The sequence below is a fragment of the Poecilia mexicana genome, unplaced genomic scaffold (assembly GCF_051168715.1).
Source record: "Poecilia mexicana isolate PSO_F unplaced genomic scaffold, ASM5116871v1 scaffold_9, whole genome shotgun sequence".
NCBI lineage: Eukaryota > Metazoa > Chordata > Actinopteri > Cyprinodontiformes > Poeciliidae > Poecilia > Poecilia mexicana.
Window position 1 is genome coordinate 12,349,906 of NW_028263378.1, and position 19,138 is coordinate 12,369,043.

The window sequence follows — 19,138 nt, forward strand, 5'->3', positions numbered from 1 at the left end:
AAAGAATGTGTGATGTATTTAATGTTGTAACCAGAAGAATTATCTTTAACAGAAATAACACATCAAGACATTTATTAGGATGTGAGTCTTTGTGGACTTTATGTTAGAGCAAAATGTAAGCTTGCATACCTTTTGGAGAGGTCTGACATGTTGATTAGCTTGTTAGAGGTAAAGCTTGTTTGGGATCCTCATAAGAAAAGGTCAGGTGCCAAAAGTGAAAAGGACTCAAATGATACTTTTAAAAGCTTGACCAATTAATAATATTGAGGGCAAGAAGTGCTATACATCAACAATTTGGTAAAAGCATAATTTTCTATGTCAAAATGTAACTAAAGTGCCACAGATATGGGTGCTGTGGTGGCACAGGGGTAAAGCAAAGCCTGCATCAAGAATTATGGCCGCGTCGAGGCCTTATTCCTCGACGCGGCCATCATTGGTTCGAGTCCCGGCCTGATGACCTTTGCCGCATGTCTTCTCCGTTTCTCATTACCCACTTTCCTGTCTGACCCCTCTCAAATAAAGGCCACTAGAGTCAATAAACATTTTTTTTTAAATTATATAAAATATTGGAAAGGTCTAACCAAACCAAAGATCATGCCTATGTAAATTAAAACAATTCAATATATCAATGTATAGTATGTTTTGTTTAATTAATTTTTTTTTAACTGCTGTTTTTTTTTCTTTTTAAAAATTGTTTTAGAAATTATTCCAACAAAGTAGAACACTGTTCTCAGTCCCCAAGTTTGTATAATATGACCCAGAAACATGTTACCTTTCTTTTAATGAGACATATTCATGCTATAAAACAGCTATAAACCTAATTTGATTAATAATATTTGAATGCAAGTTTTCCTATACCCGTCGGCCTTTATTTTTTCTACAAATAGCTAAATTCATAGAGTTCATATTGATTATAGAACCTCTAAATGTGGATTTTAATACCATGAAACAGTTGATCGAACAAAACACACCAGCCTCTCAAGAAGCTTGGACTGAAAGAGCAGAGGCTGAAAGTGGTGAGACATATGGAGTTCAAAACTATATTCATTCCCTGCCATATGGATCCCATCAGTCCTGACATTACACAGCTGTCCCTCAGGGATACACAAGCTGCAGAAAGCAGAACTAATGGCCACCGTTTAGGGCCACCATTCACGCCCAGTCATTTCAACCTCCATAATTGGTCAAATAAAATTACATTAGAAAAGACTAACGGCTTTGTATCGGTTTTCTTGTTCAGCAGCAAGTTTTGTGCAGAGAAAAAAAAACAGGTTAAATCCTTTTTGCAATTTTTGCCAGTATATTCCATTCTCCCCACTAACCTGATTGACGGGTTCATTGAAGTTTGTGATAAGACCAGCACGCAGCGATGTCTTCTCCTCCTCTGATAATGCACTGTCAACAAAGCAAACAAAGATATTCAGAGGGGGAAAGCAGGCAAGGAGAAAACAACGCACAGTACCGTACAAGTTTAGAGTTTAATGTGTTCTCACAATGCTCTTGGTGCGCAATTATTTAATTCATTAAGTTTTTATGAAGGCACACCAGCCACAATAACAATAAAGATTAGAAGAATGAGAAACAAATGACTCCAGACTAAACCTGCAACATTGTGGCTGAAGATGAAATGCTCCCCCATCCAGCATCCTGTGTTTACCACCATGACACCGAGCACATTAACACAGGTGATTGCAATGCACATCCCAAGACACCCATTGTCCTCTCATTTCCATACACGCAAGTCAATTGCATAAACTGGCAGTATGGAACACATTATCGTACCTATTTATCATGGGACTAACTAGCTAAAATCCACCGTAAAACCAGTGATTGCATTATGCAATTTCAAGCATTTCCCAGAAGGTTCCTACTGCATGCAAGTCACTATGGCACTTACAAGGGACACACCAATATATGAACATTTCAGCAGATGACAATGTCTGATATTAATATTATAATAGTATTTCTATGGCCGATAATCAACATTTATCAATATTATAAATACTTCACTACCCTTTCAACACTTTGACTTCACCTCTGATCTGCTTCAGTTGCAAGGAGCAGAAATAATGAGAAAGTAGTTGTAAGTTGACTACTTCTCTAACAGTGCTGGGTTATTTTTATAATAAGAAAAACTTTGTACTTTTGTTGCTTGAAGTTTTTGTGTGTCAAGCTCTGGGAACAGTCTGCCGGAGGATGTCAGGAAAGTTCAAAGCAATAGGATTCATATTCATATTTTAAACTTTTATGAAATCTAATTGTTTCATCTTTGTTTTATTTCCCTTGTGCATTTGCTGTACTGCTTACATTTATGCCGTCTTATTCATTTTATTTGTCAAAACACCTTTACGTGCACTAAACAAAGATTTCTATTGCTAGTGGCTCACGTATATTTTTTTTAATGTTGTAATCTCAATATTTTGAACAAATACCCTTCAGAGTAGTCACAGGATGTTAAAGAGTATAACTGAATAGCACAAATTCTATTTTATTGAGAGGCAACTGTTAAAAAAAAAAAAGTTCTTCTAGTCTTCCACTGAAACGAACATAACAGTGGAAAACACCACTGCTAGAGTTCATAAACAACTGAAAACCAACTTTACAGAACGTGCTCTGCGATGACAAACTTAAAAAATGTTTATCCTTTCAGACTTCAGGCTAATTTAATTGACCATCGTGAAATGCAAAACTGTCCTGTGTTCTGACATAACATTTAAAAACCTTTTTAACTTCCGAATAAAAGAAGCAAGAAATCATCTGGGCTTCTTGTAAGCCAACTCTTCAAAAGCAGAAAATCAAGCATGTTTTTACGTGCATTAGTGCACAATGCATGGATAATCTGACAACTGTAAAGTCAACTTTAAAGGCTCTGAAGAGATTTGCTAGCATATTTTTCAGGGCATTTTTTTCACCCTCTTATTATCTGAGCAGTGATTAAAACAGCATGGTGCCACTCAAATGGTCTTTTGGTGGTCCAAGCCTGTCAGAATTTCCGTTTATTATATTTTCTTCTCATAGTAAAGAGATCAAACGGACAACAAAAAGTGTGATCTATCATCATTAACTACTCTATTAGGGTATAATGATACCTGAAACTCCCAAGAACAAGACGGGACACAATATTACTTTCATGAAAACTTCAAAGCTTAAATTCATGCTGCATTACTCATTCAACATTTCTATACATTTTGAAACAAAGCAATAAACTGATGTCTTTTTCTGATTTCTTTTAACTTTTCAGACCTTAGGACAGTGTTTCAGCTAGGTATGGTATGCAGTACAATATTTCTCTTTCCCCAGTTGCTTCAAATTGTGATGTAGCTCAACCAACCGATAAGGGGGTTATGTTGAGGGGAGGTGAAGTACTGAGACAGCTGTGCCAAAGTTTTACTGAGACTAAAAGAAAGGTCCCCATTTCCTCAACCAAAATGACCAAAGTGGCACTAACATGTGATACTACATGATACTACAATCTAAGCAAGGATTAAAGTGGAAAAAGTCACTGCCTCAAATTGTCATTTTGCCTTCCAATGCAGCTCTGAGTAGATCGTGAGGACCATTTACCATCCTAAATACTGAAGCAGAAATCATTACAAATAATCATTTTGAATTAAAAGCTGATTTTAAATTGAATCATGGTCCCAAAACTTGGAATTGAATTAAATCTTGAGATAATCCCTCCCATAGCAACCAGGTACCCAAACATTAAATGTTAGTCTTGAAATATCCCAAAATCGATCTTACATAAGACAGAAGAGGCATGAGTGAATTCACCGAGTATCAAATCAAACCACAAAGAGATGGATAGTCAGACAAAGAAAGTAAAAAAAAGAAGATGACAGCTGGAGAAACATCAAGTAGATGAAAGCTAAAACAGGTAAAAGCCTGGATAAAGAGAAAATGGTGGAAAGGGAGTGAAAACTAAGAACAGTTTAGCCTCACAGACAAAAATGGAGATTAAAACTGATGAATATAGATAGGACATTTGGGGATAAAACATGGAATGAAAGCATAAAGATGAGCCACATTGCAGGAGTGAGAAGCGAGACTCTGGGGATGAGAGTCTGGGGCAGGTACTTACTGAGGGGCCGCCCTCCTCCAGTATCTGTCAATGCCATTTTTGAAGTAAAGAACAGCAAGCCATCTCACGTTCACATCCAGCGTATGGTTATTAAAAATATTCTGGGAGGAAAAAGAAAAAAGAATTTGAACAGTCACCAGCAATGAAAAGTGTTATAGCTCATAATCAATACAAGACAAGCCAAGGACTGATCCAGTTTTATGACAGTTACAGCCATACTACAGGGGAAAATAAGTAAAAATCTAAACCAAAATATGACAGGACTTCCACAATTACAGAACAGCTCCTTTTAAAACACAGCGCACGGCGACTTTCCAACCAAGGCTGTCCGTGCCGTTGCTCTCGACACGTCTGAGCTGTAAATTGTGGTAATAAACCCTGAAAATATGTCTGAGTAGTCTGTGTATTCAGAGTTATTTGCGTTAGCACAGCAACGGGAGGAGCTCCATAAGAGACCGGCCACAGTAATATCAGAGATTGGAATCTCGGCTCTCATTTTTTGCCGATTGGAAAGGGTGTCGTTTAAATAACATTTGGGCTTTTGTACAAATATAAAACATCCATCTGTTGCATCAAGGGAACAGCACAGACCATTAGCAGAGCTCCACAGCGTAACTATTTACTTCCAATATGCAAGTGAAAAACAGCCTGCTGCCACTTGGCTTTTATCAGATCCAGTCAGCAGAGCTAGAATGAAGTTGGTTTGGCTCCCTTTTGATCAATTCACACAGACACTGCTCTCCAGAAATAACTGAGACATATTGTGCACCCTGGCTTAATTGGGACCATGGCGGCACAAAACACAACTTTGTTGTGAACATTTCTAGTGAGTGCTGAATCATCTGTGGAACCGATGACAACACTACATCAGAAGTCGAAGCGGTTTCAAAGTCACTCTCAAAAAACCATCAGAAGACTCCCTTGATGATGAGCTCTAGAGACGGGCTTTGGACTGCCTGAAGTTGCATGCTGTTACATGCACTTCCCAGCAGGAGATTCTTCAAGTGAGACACTTTCAAACAAGAGGTATTCCAATGTGGCAGCATAAGTGGAAGACACGGGAGGCAGATAATTATCCAAATTGTGCGTGGCAGATGATGTTAACAGCCCAACGCGGACGAGGGCTTCCCATTATGTAGACACAATTGCTAAATGTATCTATATCAATACCACACATAATTAGAAGTGCAACATTGTGGCATAAAAATAATCAAGGGGCAAGAAAAAGGGAGACTCAGTCTCAGGATTGAACTCTAGACTGTTTACAAGAGACAAATAGCCATTGTCAAAGTAAAAGCTGGCAGAGCCTCTGTTTGCACTTCATTTACTTTTACGTATATTAGAATATTTTGATAACCATAAAACAAAAACCATGAGTCGAGCGATCCAACTCCTAATCCTTACCATGCAGTAAGCAACAAAGCAATGAGAAAACTATAGATTTTGTCGTCTTCTACCTTGTAATATGTAAGAAGTGCCCTCTAACGGAACCTCTGTTGTAAAGTATGTGTGAAATAAATTTGTGGGAAAATTTCTGGCTAAACTAGTTGCATTCCAAACATACTTTACAGGTGCGTAATGTGTGAAAACAACCATAAACAGCAAGCAAAAATAACAACAGTGGCATCGTCCTCAATGCATCATTTGAACAAAATACAAATATATGTGTATATATAAAAAAAGAAAGGACTCTGATTCAGAAATTATAAAGCACACAAAGTTCATATTCTGGAAGTGATCCTGTCACTACCAACACAGCAAAAACATAACCTGCCTAATAAACCACTTCAGCATAAATAAGACAGTTTTCAAATTTAAATTGATGGCTTCACTTTATTACTTATTAAAATGCTAAAATAAAATAAAAATGGTAATTTTATATGCGTGTTGACTGGGAGGTGTTTGTTTACATCTTCTCTATTACTTGCAAAGCACTTCTACTGACAAAATAAAAAAGAAATTTTTTTTTTCCCCATGACTGGTTCTTAGTTCTTTGTGTTTTGCTAAGCAGAGCACATACTGGGCCAATTTCATTACAAATTGCAGAGATGAAAGAGAAACGCATGTCATCATTCCAGTCTGGCGAGAACAGTAAACAAATAGTTTTCTTGAAATATCTAAGTAATCGCTCTGGTGGATTGCACTGTGTACCGACTTTATGAGCCACCTTTGCATCTTTACAGAAACCATCTGTGGTCTAACTATCAGCAACCAAATCTTAATGAAACCTTTCAGTAGAGATGTGAGCAATTCTTTAACACAAATTAATCCTCAGCTGTCTGCGATGTACTGCTCGCTTTTTTTTGGCAACTTCAAACTTCTTCCTGTGATTACAACTATTGTGTGAAATTGTCAGGATTAATTATCAATCAAAAAAGAAGGGGTGCATAACCCGTCATTTTGGTATTGCTAAATGTAATGATGATGAAAGATTTTCCCCTTTAACTTAGAAACCGATCCTCAGATTCTAACTTTACGGCAGACGGTTTTCTGCTTCATGTGCCACATTCATCAAACTGACAAATTGTTCAAGTTTCTTACAGATTTTATTACACTTTCATATCGTAACTCACCAGAAGTACTGAATAGAAGCCCGGCTGTGTCTCCCACTGCCGGAGCTGCTCCTCTGCAGGCTTCAGCACAGCTGTGTCCTGACTGGTGGCTTGGGTTAAGGCCTGCAGCACCACTGAACTGGCACTGTCCACATCCATGGCTGGATATATCTGCAGGACACCATGAGAAGGGAGGAAAAGAGTCGAGCTCAGCATAAACAAAAAGTGAAAACTTCAGGTTTACTTGAAAGAAAGAAAATTTAAATTATTTCACAGGGGGGGGGGGGGAGTAAAACAACATCAAGAGCAAACTGGAGTCGATTTGCATCTACAAAGAACGCCAGAACATGAAACACTCGCTTTCACTTTATCTGACTGAATTACTTCGACCCCCTTTCATAATAGATGATGCGGTGCTTAAACCCGTACCGAACTGAATGAAAAAAAAGCTACAGATCTTCAATAAAGAGAAGCATACCCGCCAGAAACGGTTGGAGACGTCAATGACATGCAAACTCTTTATATATGTCCCAGATGTTATTTAAGCATCCCAGTTTCACATACCCAAAGGCGTTTTTCATCTCCAAGAACAAGTCTGACTAATCTGCCTCTGTGTCTCAGATACGAAGTTAAACTGCTGCATAGCCACACCTGCTCTCGGGTCATGCTTTTAATTGTAGGGAGGATATATCCGATGAGGGGAAAAAAATATATATTCCCCTGCAAACGCACAGCCACTAGTTTCACCATACCAATTAAAAAGCATAAATTAGAAGCAAGAATTAACTGCTTCAACCATCTGAAAAATTAGCCATTTCTGAAAACATGATGGATTATCTTTGCATGTTTTTTAATGGATTGTATGTTGGTTGAGTATTAGAATTCCAGGAAAAGGGAGGGTTAAAACTGGAGCAAGGTTGCCATCTACAGACCAGAAACAAATACTCATTCACACATAACAGAACTCTTCAGGAATTGCAAAAGAATAAGACTTGCCTCTTTCTCAACACAGCAATATGACAGCAATGAGTGGTCGATATCTGAACAGTTAAACCAAACCTGTAAAATAATAAAACTAATTGGAGAAATAAAAAAGGAAAAAACAAGAATCGCTTTTCATTCTTTTAAAATTTAATGTTGCTTCTCAGTTATTTGACAGTGATATATATTTCAGGTGTTCATTGCTGTCACTTTTGATAATTGTCTGTTTTCCAGCTAGTGAAAATTCTACACCAAAATGAATTTAAAAAAAGGATGTCTAATGCGGAAATTAGAGACGTGGCAATCGATCGGCCATCGATCATAATCGGTCGATTTCCGTAAAAAAAAAAAAAAAAATTATGATCGATGATCGCCAGTGGTGGGAAGTAACGAAGTACAAGTACTTCGTTTCTGTACTTAAGTGCAATTTTCGTGTATCTGTACTTTACTTAAGTAGATTTAATAATGGATACTTTCTACTTTTACTCCACTACATTTTACAGTAAGTATCTGTACTTTCTACTTCACTACATTTCTACAAAAGTGTCGCATTACTCGTTATATCCAAGTCGCGTTGCTCTTTTTGTCCGTTAAAATGTGAAGTTCAGGGACTTAAGGTGGCGCCGTAAAATCCAAGCAATAACGTGACTTAGTGCCTGTTGTCACCCATCGCCTCCACCTTTACTCGCACGCAGAGCTCCAGACATGCGCAGTGGTTTCCTCTGAGCAGGAGGAGATGTCTGTCTAATCGTCAGTAATATAATAGCGCTGCATAAATCATAAGATATGGAGACATGTAAAACCAGCAGCGCTTCGCTTTCACAGATGGTGGGGATTTAGTCCAACTTTTAGCGTCACTTGGAAGGAAAGCTTGAAGAAAGGTAAGACCTGTGGACGCGATGCTAGCAAACCTAGCTGTACCGAGACACACATGTTGCATCTGCAATGAAAAAAAGTTGTCACTCATGCGCTGAATTATTGTGCGGAGGTGTTGACTGATGGGACAACGCTGTGACTAAAGTCTGCATTGATACGACATTCAGGGACGATCCGATTCTTCTGGACAGATCTTTACTGACTAAATTTATTTCAGCTCTAAGTATTTAATATCTAGGTGTTTTATGGGTATGTGGATCTTTCAGATCAATTTGAGAAGCAATTTTGATAGGTAAAACTTAATTTTTTGTGTCACGTAGCTAGGGCTGAAACGATTCCTCGAATGATTCGAGTACCTCGATTACTAAAATTCCTCGAGGAAAATTTACCTGCCTCGAAGCTTCGTTAATTTATGTTTTATTAGTTAGCGCACCGTGTTCCGGCCGGGACTTCATTTATGTTGCGCGGAGCTCTCACTTCCGCCTCTGAGTTGTTGACAAAAGCTAAGTCTCAGCGGCATAAAGTCCAATCTTCAAGATTGGCCCGTGGGGATTTTATTGATTGATGATAATGCCCGACTTTTTATCGTTTTTGGGGAACCAATAAGCATCCTTAAAATGACTGGGGGAATGCCTGGAGTACGGCAGCATTTCTCCTCCGGGGCTGCTGGTTGAAAGCGAACGGCGGGAAGAGCGCTGAGGTGAGCGGATAGCCTGAACAGGGCGGGCGGCTGAGTAGCTGATGCTTACCGTGTAAATGTAGCTTTACCGACGAACCGCACAATAAATTTCATATCCCGGTCTGAAGAAACGGGTGGCGGAGCGCATCGTACATGGCTGGTAGATGAGTTTCTGAGTGTGACCAGTGAAGGTGTCGTAAATATCCCGTATTGCTTCCCCCGTGTTCGTCCCCCGGTCTAACGGTTCGTCATAGGGCTGAAACGATTCCTCGAATGATTCGAGTACCTCGATTACTAAAATTCCTCGAGGAAAATTTACCTGCCTCGAAGCTTCGTTAATTTATGTTTTATTAGTTAGCGCACTGTGTTCCGGCCGGGACTTCATTTGCGTTGCGCGGAGCTCTCACTTCCGCCTCTGAGTTGTTGACAAAAGCTAAGTCTCAGCGGCATAAAGTCCAATCTTCAAGATTGGCCCATGGGGATTTTATTGATTGATGATGATGCCCGACTTTTTATCGTTTTTGGGAAACCAATAAGCATCCTTAAAATGACTGGGGAATGCCTGGAGTACGGCAGCATTTCTCCTCCGGGGCTGCTGGTTGAAAGCGAACGGCGGGAAGAGCGCTGAGGTGAGCGGTAGACTGAACAGGGCGGGCGGCTGAGTAGCTGATGCTTACCGTGTAAATGTAGCTTTACCGACGAACCGCACAATAAATTTCATATCCCGGTCTGAAGAAACGGGTGGCGGAGCGCATCGTACATGGCTGGTAGATGAGTTTCTGAGTGTGACCAGTGAAGGTGTCGTAAATATCCCGTATTGCTTCCCCCGTGTTCGTCCCCCGGTCTAACGGTTCGTCAGTCCGCTGGTCTATTTCCTCCCCTCCATCTTACGTTCGTTCATTCGCCCTCTCCTCCCACTCCAGGCGGCATTTCCCGTATTTTCAAACCCAAAGCGTGACAGGTTAGGTGGCAAGGTGAGTTTAATTAATCTATTAAACTCACTGAAGATGAATACATAAACTAAAAGCTGGATTGTAGACATTTTTTATAAGCATATTTGTGAGCCTGCCTCTTTGTTATTAAATTCAATATAATTTCAGATTTTTCTATAACTTTTCTTCTGGTTAACTTAGAAAGTGAGCTATTATTGTTACAGGTTAGTTTTCTAAACTACAAAAAAGCAACTGTTAGGGATGCTCAAATATGAAAAATTGGACTGATATTGATATCTGATAGTAACACCGGTATTATGCCAGATTTACCAATATTTCATTTTATAATTTTTTTTATCCGATTACTCGATTAATCGTAAGAATAATCGATAGATTACTCGATTACTAAAATATTCGTTTACAACAGCCCTAGTTCGTCAGTCCGCTGGTCTATTTCCTCCCCTCCACCCCATCTTACGTTCGTTCATTCACCCTCTCCTTCCACTCCAGGCGGCATTTCCCGTATTTGCAAACCCAAAGCGTGACAGGTTAGGTGGCAAGGTGAGTTTAATTAATCTATTAAACTCACTGAAGATGAATACATAAACTAAAAGCTGGATTGTAGACATTTTTTATAAGCATATTTGTGAGCCTGCCCCTTTGTTATTAAATTCAATAGAATTTCAGATTTTTCTATAACTTTTCTTCAGGTTAACTTAGAAAGTGAGCTATTATTGTTACAGGTTAGTTTTCTAAACTACAAAAAAGCAACTGTTAGGGATGCTCAAATATGAAAAATTGGACTGATATTGATATCTGATTGTAACACCGGTATTATGCCAGATTTACCAATATTTCATTTTATAATTTTTTTTTATCCGATTACTCGATTAATCGTAAGAATAATCGATAGATTACTCGATTACTAAAATATTCGTTTACAACAGCCCTACACGTAGCGCAGGGTGGTGGTCTTGACTTGGTCTTGGGTAGGTGGTCTTGACTACAACTCTGCTACTGGCTCCTTGGTTGCATGTCCTCCTCCACCCACCTTCTTTCCATCCCTTTTCTGTTGGATTTCTTTCTAAATAAAAGCCACTAATGGCAAAAAATGCTATGTTAGGACAGGAGACAAGATGTTTCCATCCCTGAAATTATGATGCATACAATCACATATCCAAGTCTAAACTATGTTACAGAGAGTTAACATAATAAAAACATGCTTTATCTGTGGCATTGTTCATTAAAATGGCACATTTCTAATGTATTAAAATTAAATACGATCGGTTCACTTAATGATATTGTATTAGAGATTAGGTATTATTCAGCAAGTACTTTTACTTTTAATACTTAAGTGCCAGTACTTTTTTACTTTTACTTAAGTACAAATGTTAATGTGGTACTTTTACTTTAGTACATTTTGTCTGTGTATTTGTACTTTTACTTAAATACATTTTTTGAGTACTTTCTCCACCACTGGTGATCCCTGATCATTGTCTCTTGTTGCCAATCACCAAAACCAATCACTTCACAGACTGCTTGTGCAACTTATTTCCTCTTTCCTTCACACTGCACAAGCGCACGGTAACGAATCCTGTCCTGTGGAACTATAACACTCTTGAGACTGAATAGGGACGTTTGCGTGATGCAGACTCAGATGCAAATTACCTCGGGGGTGAAAAACATCAAAATGCATCAACACAATGAATCTAATATAGCATTTCAAAAACAACCACTTGACGGAGTTTGGCTACATCGAGACTCAATGCAGGAAAAAAGAACAATCTGAGCAGCCAAATAGCAGGTAAAGCAGCACACATCTACCAACACTCACCCGGATTAGCATCACGGTCAGAAAGTTTAAAAAAATAACCTGAAAAATTATTTAAGTCTTTGAGCTGGCGATGTAAGACGCTACGCACTACTGGTAGTAATATTCCACAGACATAGCGCCACTCAACCTCCACCAGACAGTGAACTCTCACACCGAACGTCTGCTTAACGCTGCAGCACGTAACTTAAAAAAATACAAGATTTTAGATATGCATTAAAATATATCTATTATGTCTAAATTAGGTGAATTTATTGCCAGATATTTTTCCCCATTTGCCAGATAACATAGCATCATTTATACCCTAAACTGAAAAATTAACAGTCATTCCAGGCGATCGGTAAAGATCGGCCTCATGGATAATCTGTATCAGAATCGGCCACAAGAAACCTGATCGGAGCATCCCTAACAGAAATACCTTGTTGTGGTCTTAAAAAACTTCAAGGGGGAAGACTATTGACTTGTCCGTTTGCCCCCTAGACAGTGAAAAACACACCTCAGAAGGAGGATAAGCCACTGAAGGTCATAGCTAAAAAAGCTGGCAGTTCACAGTACTTTATGCATATTATATTGGCATATTATTGGATTAAGCAAAAGAAAAAGTGTGGTAGGAAAAGGTGCACAAGCAACAACTACAACAGCAGCCCACAGAGGATTATGAAGCAAACTCACTGAAATGTAACCGAGACAATGTCAAAAGCACCTAAACAGGGGAAAGGAGAAAAAGGATTGAACTCAGTTCTCCAAAGAACTCTTTTCAGATGAAAGAAAATTTTGATGTGGAAATGAAGGTCTCTGACTCTCAATTTTAAACTCTAAAGCCAAAGGATCCAACTCCAGTCCATGAGTGCTACTGTCCTGCAACTTGTGGATGCATACCTGTTCTAAAACACCTTAAACAAACAGCTGAATAGCCTCCTTGGAATGTCACACAGTTTTGCAAATTCCTAAATATTAACCATCAATTTGATTCCCATCTAGAGCTTTTCAAATAAACTAAATTTAGGCTTTTCAAAAGGTAGACTCCATAAGGATCAGAATTAATAGAAATAAACTCTTATAAAAATGAAGATATATCTATTTGAGTAATGAACCTACACAAGCTACATTTTTAAATTGTCAACTGAAAAACATTTCAGTTTAATAATAATAATAATAATAATAATAATAGTAACATTTGAATATTTTCTAATTTATTGAAATGTATCTGTAATGCTTGCAGGGGATGGCTTGGTTCTAGGAAGTTAAGTTAATGCCATTTAGACCTCAAACCCTAAACATTGTTGCTCAGCAAGCAAACACTCAGATCAGCAACTGCACTCTGCAATGCAAGTTCAATTGTAGCACAAAGTAGTACAATTGGGCTCCCAAATTCAGGTAAACAGCTTCAGAATGGCTGAAGACACAAATTATGAGGATCCCTGCATTTTTATTGGCAGCTGAAATGGTAAAACCAATGGAGAACTTAGTGGATATAAGGCAAGGGGAAAAAAACAAATGGTAAGAGAAAGATGGCTCAGTTGCAGCCTAAATCCAAATTATGCAATATTCAACAACTGTATTGCAAATGCATTATTCTTCACCGTTTTGAGCTCCAACTAAAACAGAAGTAAAAGAGACTTTCTAGAAAGCTGCTTAGCATCACGTGAAAGATGAATCATGGTATATTAATATTTACAAACAATGGTTTCACAAGGGTATATGCACATACCACTTTTGGCATTTGCTTTGAAATCCTGCCGAATATTTTATATGGTAAGATGTTCAAGGCGAGGTCTGCAAATGTATTTAGCTTTTTTGTCTGGCTTAAAACTGTTTTCATCCAATGTGTGCCGCAACGTAAACAATGCTCTAACGCAAGGGGTTAATCCGATGCAAGACAGTTTAATGTCTTGTGCTTTCTGCAGACAACACAGCCCTTGCTGAATGTCGTCATCATCATCATTGTCAGATGCTTCGGTCTGTTACCTTATACTGTGAGTATACTTAACCAGAGGCCTCTGTTACAGTATTTGTTGCAGTTAATGTATTTAAAATGCTGCGTGTCCATGAAACTGTCATGTTCTTTTAGAGCACAGGCGAGACCTAAACTAGCTCTAAGACATGTTCATATTCAAAAATGAGCTGTCGCGATTCGAAAAAGACCGTAGCTATGTCAAGACAGCTTGCTTCACATCACCACTCCGCATGTCACCAATTCATAAAATACAAGCAGCTCATTTAATAATGAGTTCTTCAGTGTACACATCACTAAACATCACAGCTAACTTTGAGCTAACTAGCAAGCTAAACTTCTTCAACCAGAAACCGACGGCTGTGCGTCAACGTTGAAACTGTTCACTTATTATGCGTCCTGTAATCGAATAAATTAGGTTTAAAAACGAGTAAAAAGCTCTCACCTCAAAAGAGCCTTAAGAAAAGTGAAAGTGTAGTAGTAACAGTGGCGACCGTAGAAGCTCTGCCAGTAGTTTCAACGTAACGAGCGATGGAAACACGCTGGTTGGAATGGCGCGACTTGCAGCTGGCGCATGCTGATGACGTATGAGGTTCAGCGTGCTCAGTCATGGGATTCTCGGCTCTTTTCAAGATTTGAAATATTTGGCTCTGTTCACTAACAAGAACCGAATGTGTTAGGCTCCAAGAACCATTCTCACCATAGTCCTACTCCTAGATTGTATAATACAATATATAAAATTGTATTATAAAACTTTATAATACAAAAAAATAGTTGTATTATGTATTCTTTTTTATCATAATGAAGTAGTTACTGATGTATTCATTTAAAAGTGAATTTATTAAATCATTAACATATGTACATAAATATTAATCAATATACTGGTGCTATACAAACAACTTGCACCAAAATACATCCAAGACTAAGGAACTGGTCATTGACTTTAGGACGGGTAGAGGCTAGATAGTCCAAGATAGGTTCTAATAGGAGGGGAATAAGTGGAGGACATGCAGATCTATACATATCTTGCAGGACTGTGGCTGGACAACAAGTTAAACTGGACAAGCAACACAAAACATCAGTATAAAAAGGACCAAACCAGACCCTACTCCCTGAGAAGACCTTTTAACATCTGTGGAAAGTTGCTGTGGTTATTTTATCAATCTATTTCTGCCAGCGCCTTATCAGACGCTGTGGTGTGCTTGACCGGAAGCATTTCCAAGACAAACCTTTCCAGGTTGGAGAAACAAATCAAGCATGCCGGCTCTGTGGCTGGCACATGGCTGTACTCTCTAGCAACAGTGGCAGAGAGGAGAACATTGCAGAAACTCCTGGCTGTTGTGGATAATGCCAGCCACCCTCAGCAGACTGTTATCAGCAGCCAGGAAAGCAGGTTCAGTGGGAGGCTGCTTCTTTCATAGTGAAAGACAAAGAGACTTAGGGACTCCTTTGTCCAACATGCAATTAATCTGTTGAACTCCTCTCTGGTGGGGTGGAGGGCTAACAGGACTCAAAAGAGGTCAAGGGACTGTAGCTTTGGGGGTAAAAGGGAGTCAGTTTGTCGACCAATTAGGCAATTGGTCAATCAGCCAGTGAGGCTAAGTTTCTGAAGTGTTTTTGTAACAGTGCTGTGAGGGAGATGGCGATGGAATTAATAGAACTTATTATCTAACTTTCCATCAATCTATCTATCTGTTAATTTAATGTGTCCTTTACAAAATGTAAATAAAATGTAACTAAAATAAAAAATAAAAATGTAAATATATTTCCTTTAATTAATACTGTATAGGATTACACTGACAACAATACAGTGTGTGAGCTTTTATTAGCAGTATCTTATGTATGTATCACAGTAAGTGTATCCTGTATTGAATGATCATTTTTAGAGAGTCTCTAAATGAAGTTAACTCACATTGTTTTTGTTCAGGAGCTTGAATGTCTTTCTGGGTCATTCACAGCCAACACATCGCAACACATTAACAGAACATGTGAACATTTTACTAACGGTAAACGGCAAGAACAGAAAGTTCAATAGTGAAACTCTCAAATAAAAAGTATTTACTAAACGTAGAGGGAAATATTTAAAGCCTTTGTTCTTTGTTATTTTGATGAATTTGGCTTACAGATGATGAAAAGTCAACAGCAAAAAAAAAAAAAGTATTAAAGATGATCACCAAAAATATGTATATGTTTAAACAGAAATGTTCATTAGGCATTTCAGTTAAGTGTGGGGATTTTATTGAATCTTTTTTTACTAGAATAAACCTTGAGCAAAACTCAGTCCAGCCAATTGCTGGTACAGCTTTTTTTCCCTATTGCTTTGGTGCATCTCTCTGATCTGAATTAAAATGTCATAACTGTTAGTTCAATCTTCACAAGATTTTGCTATTTTTGCACATCATAGTGGTAGTTTCTCATTCTTTCCAAATTGCAAATTGCAAATCATTTTGGACTTTGCTGGATTTTTTTTATTTATTTTTTGGGGGGGAATATAATGGGAACAATCCTTAATTAATTCCATAATGGGGAAACTCACTTCTTATGGCAGCACAGTAACAAAACATACCCCAATGAATATAAAAAAATCTAATATTAATATAATATAAAATATCCAAGCATTAATATTTGCTTGTCATGTCAGTCAAAATGAACTAAACATATAAATTCTGAATAGTTGTTCCCTATATAGGTAAAATTTCTCTTTTCATTACTTGTGTAAAAACAAAAATGTTGAATGTTTTGTCACACCAATCTACCTCATATTCATTGTCAAAACTCCCATCGTACACCTGCAATGCACCATGACATTGACATAGTGGGTTTCTGTCTGACGGGCGTGTGAAATGCAGGTAGGCAGAAAGCACTTCAGTTGGAGCAAGTCTCATGAAGTTCAAACAGAGAAATGAAAACAAATTCGAGACAGCCTGGCAACTGAAATAACAAAGACTAAAAGCTGTGCCTTATCAAACACAAATTATCTGAATAAAAACAACAGCACCTGAGGGCTCTCTGTTCGACAAGACGAGTAGCAGTAATGCAACTTGACTGGCTGGAAACATGCAGGAGCTGTGGGATGGCAAACGCATTGCAAGAGATGGTATCTGTCATGGTTCATGGTTTGTTTTCGCTTGCAATTTTTCTATTCCTCTCAGGAATTTTCCTCATATGATTTACTTTTGATTACAGTGTATAAGTTGGTCCCTGTTTGATTTTGGAAATATTGGTTATGCTGCTGCCTGAATTTTTCTGTTTCCCTGCTAATTTTTCGTCCTGGCTTTGAATGTACGCCCATAGTCAGTTTGTGACCCAATTGCTCTACATAATGATCCTAAATTCCTACTTTGAGGTAATACACTGAACGGTTATTTTGATTTTGAGAACATTATCCCTGGTTTGGCTGCACATAGTGTTCAATAGATTATCAAATTCCTTGGCTATTTCCTCTATATTCTGCATTTGGATGTTTTCTTCATCATTCTCTCCTTCTTCCTGGCAATAACTGAAGCCATTAAGCACAAAATAAATAATTCGAAAACAAAAACTTAAGTTTCATCACAAATCAATTTAAAGTAGGCTATCAAATTAATGGAGAAGCTCAGAAAACACTTAGCAACAAAGAATAATGAGCTGAGGAAAGTAGACACACAAAAGAACATAACTGATCAAAAACCATCAAAAGCATGACCATTACAGTAGATTTCTGCTTAGGGAAACTTCTCATTGTGCCAAACCAAGCACGCAGCAGCAAGGGTCATACAAAACTATAAGCACAAAAAGTGATGCCACTGTTGACAGGTTGCACTCATGGGACAAAATGGTCACAAGCAGACAGGCAAATCTCCCCAGTTGGATAATCAAGTGACTAAGAAGGCAGACAACAACTTCTAGGGGGTCAATGAGGAGAAATAAGTGACAAGGAAGGCAAAGATTTTACTGGAAGTCAACTAAGTATTTTCCGGACTATAAGCCGCACCAGACTATAAGCCGCAGACATCTCTGCCACAAAAAATCTTCTTTTTCCCCTCAATGCTATGATCAACAACATTCTCAAATTTCAATTCCCTATTAAAACCTAATTCCATTTTAATCAGAGACATGATATCATGCTCATGTCTATGGTTTTAATGGGCAATTTCTTCTTTTATTTCCAATTTTGACTTCCAATGATTCACTTCCTGCTAAAGAGCCTCCTGGTGGTTGAAGAAAAATCCACATATAAGCCGCACTGGACTATAAGCCGCATGGTTCGAAGCGTAGGGGAAAAAAGTAGCGACTTGTAGTCCGGAAAATACGGTAGTCCAGAACCCAGGAGTTCTTCTGTGATCAAAGATTGTTGCTGTATGACATTCTCATTACTGTCATGACATTCTATCATCACCATTTCAGGGCACGAGAGATGACATTGCACAGCCACATGTCCTGGATGGCCCCATCAGTTGTTGTCAAGCTCTGCTAATCCTTTTGTTTTCTAATAGGGCTCTGGGTGTACGTTGAAATTTGTTGTCCTGTTGGAAAATTATCCACTGTCCCAATTTTAAGTAATATGGGACCTTCTCATCCAGTATTTTTCTGTAATACCTTCTCATCAGTTATGACCAACTTCCCTGTCTCTGCTTAGCACCACAAAGCCACAATACCATTCACATGGAGAAGTTATGGGAAGATTTGAAAAGGCGTGCATGAGTGAGGCGCCCAACAAAATGGACTCATTTACACCAGCTCTGTAAGGAGGAACGAGCCAGAACTCCAGTGGTGTATTGTGAGAAGCTTGTGGAAGGAAACCCAAAAGGCTTGATCCATGTCATACAGTTTAGAAGATAGTTATCCTGGATAGTGACCATGAACTTTTGAATTTGAGGAATGTAAAAAAAATAAAAAATTCTAAAAAGTGTTCTTGCCAAGTTTTCTGGCATTTAGCAAATATAAATGATTTTGCTAATTCTAGCTAACCTTAGTTTGATTTAACTTCAGACAATGAGGAAATCGTGTGTTTGTGTCTTTTTATTCATTGTATCTAAATATCTGGTTTCAACTGTGCATCTTATAACTCGGCAGATGTGTTTGTCTGACTTCTTCATTAAAATATAAATAAATGTTTTACTTACTTACATGTTTAAAACACCTGTATTTATTGATGAGCTATGCCTTCCAAATTTTTGTTTTTCAAAGAAATGTAGAAATTAAGCATTCCTATTAATATCCTATTAAATCATACTAAAATACTTTGACGTTTGTGCACACAATATGAGAAA

General features: G+C 38.2%; 1 protein-coding gene across 1 annotated transcript in view; it reads right to left on the bottom strand.

Moving 5' to 3' along the window:
- Nucleotides 1–14,477, bottom strand: part of ipo11 (importin 11) — a 108,458-nt gene extending 93,981 nt beyond the window's left edge. Inside the window, exons 1-4 of the mRNA XM_015006323.2 lie at nt 14,332–14,477; nt 6,655–6,804; nt 4,082–4,182; nt 1,323–1,395 (exon numbers count right to left, since the gene is read on the bottom strand). Coding sequence (XP_014861809.1) covers nt 1,323–1,395; nt 4,082–4,182; nt 6,655–6,792 — 312 coding nt within the window. The 5' untranslated portion in view covers nt 6,793–6,804; nt 14,332–14,477. The remainder of the gene's footprint in view (nt 1–1,322; nt 1,396–4,081; nt 4,183–6,654; nt 6,805–14,331) is intronic.
- Nucleotides 14,478–19,138: the final 4,661 nt, after the last annotated feature.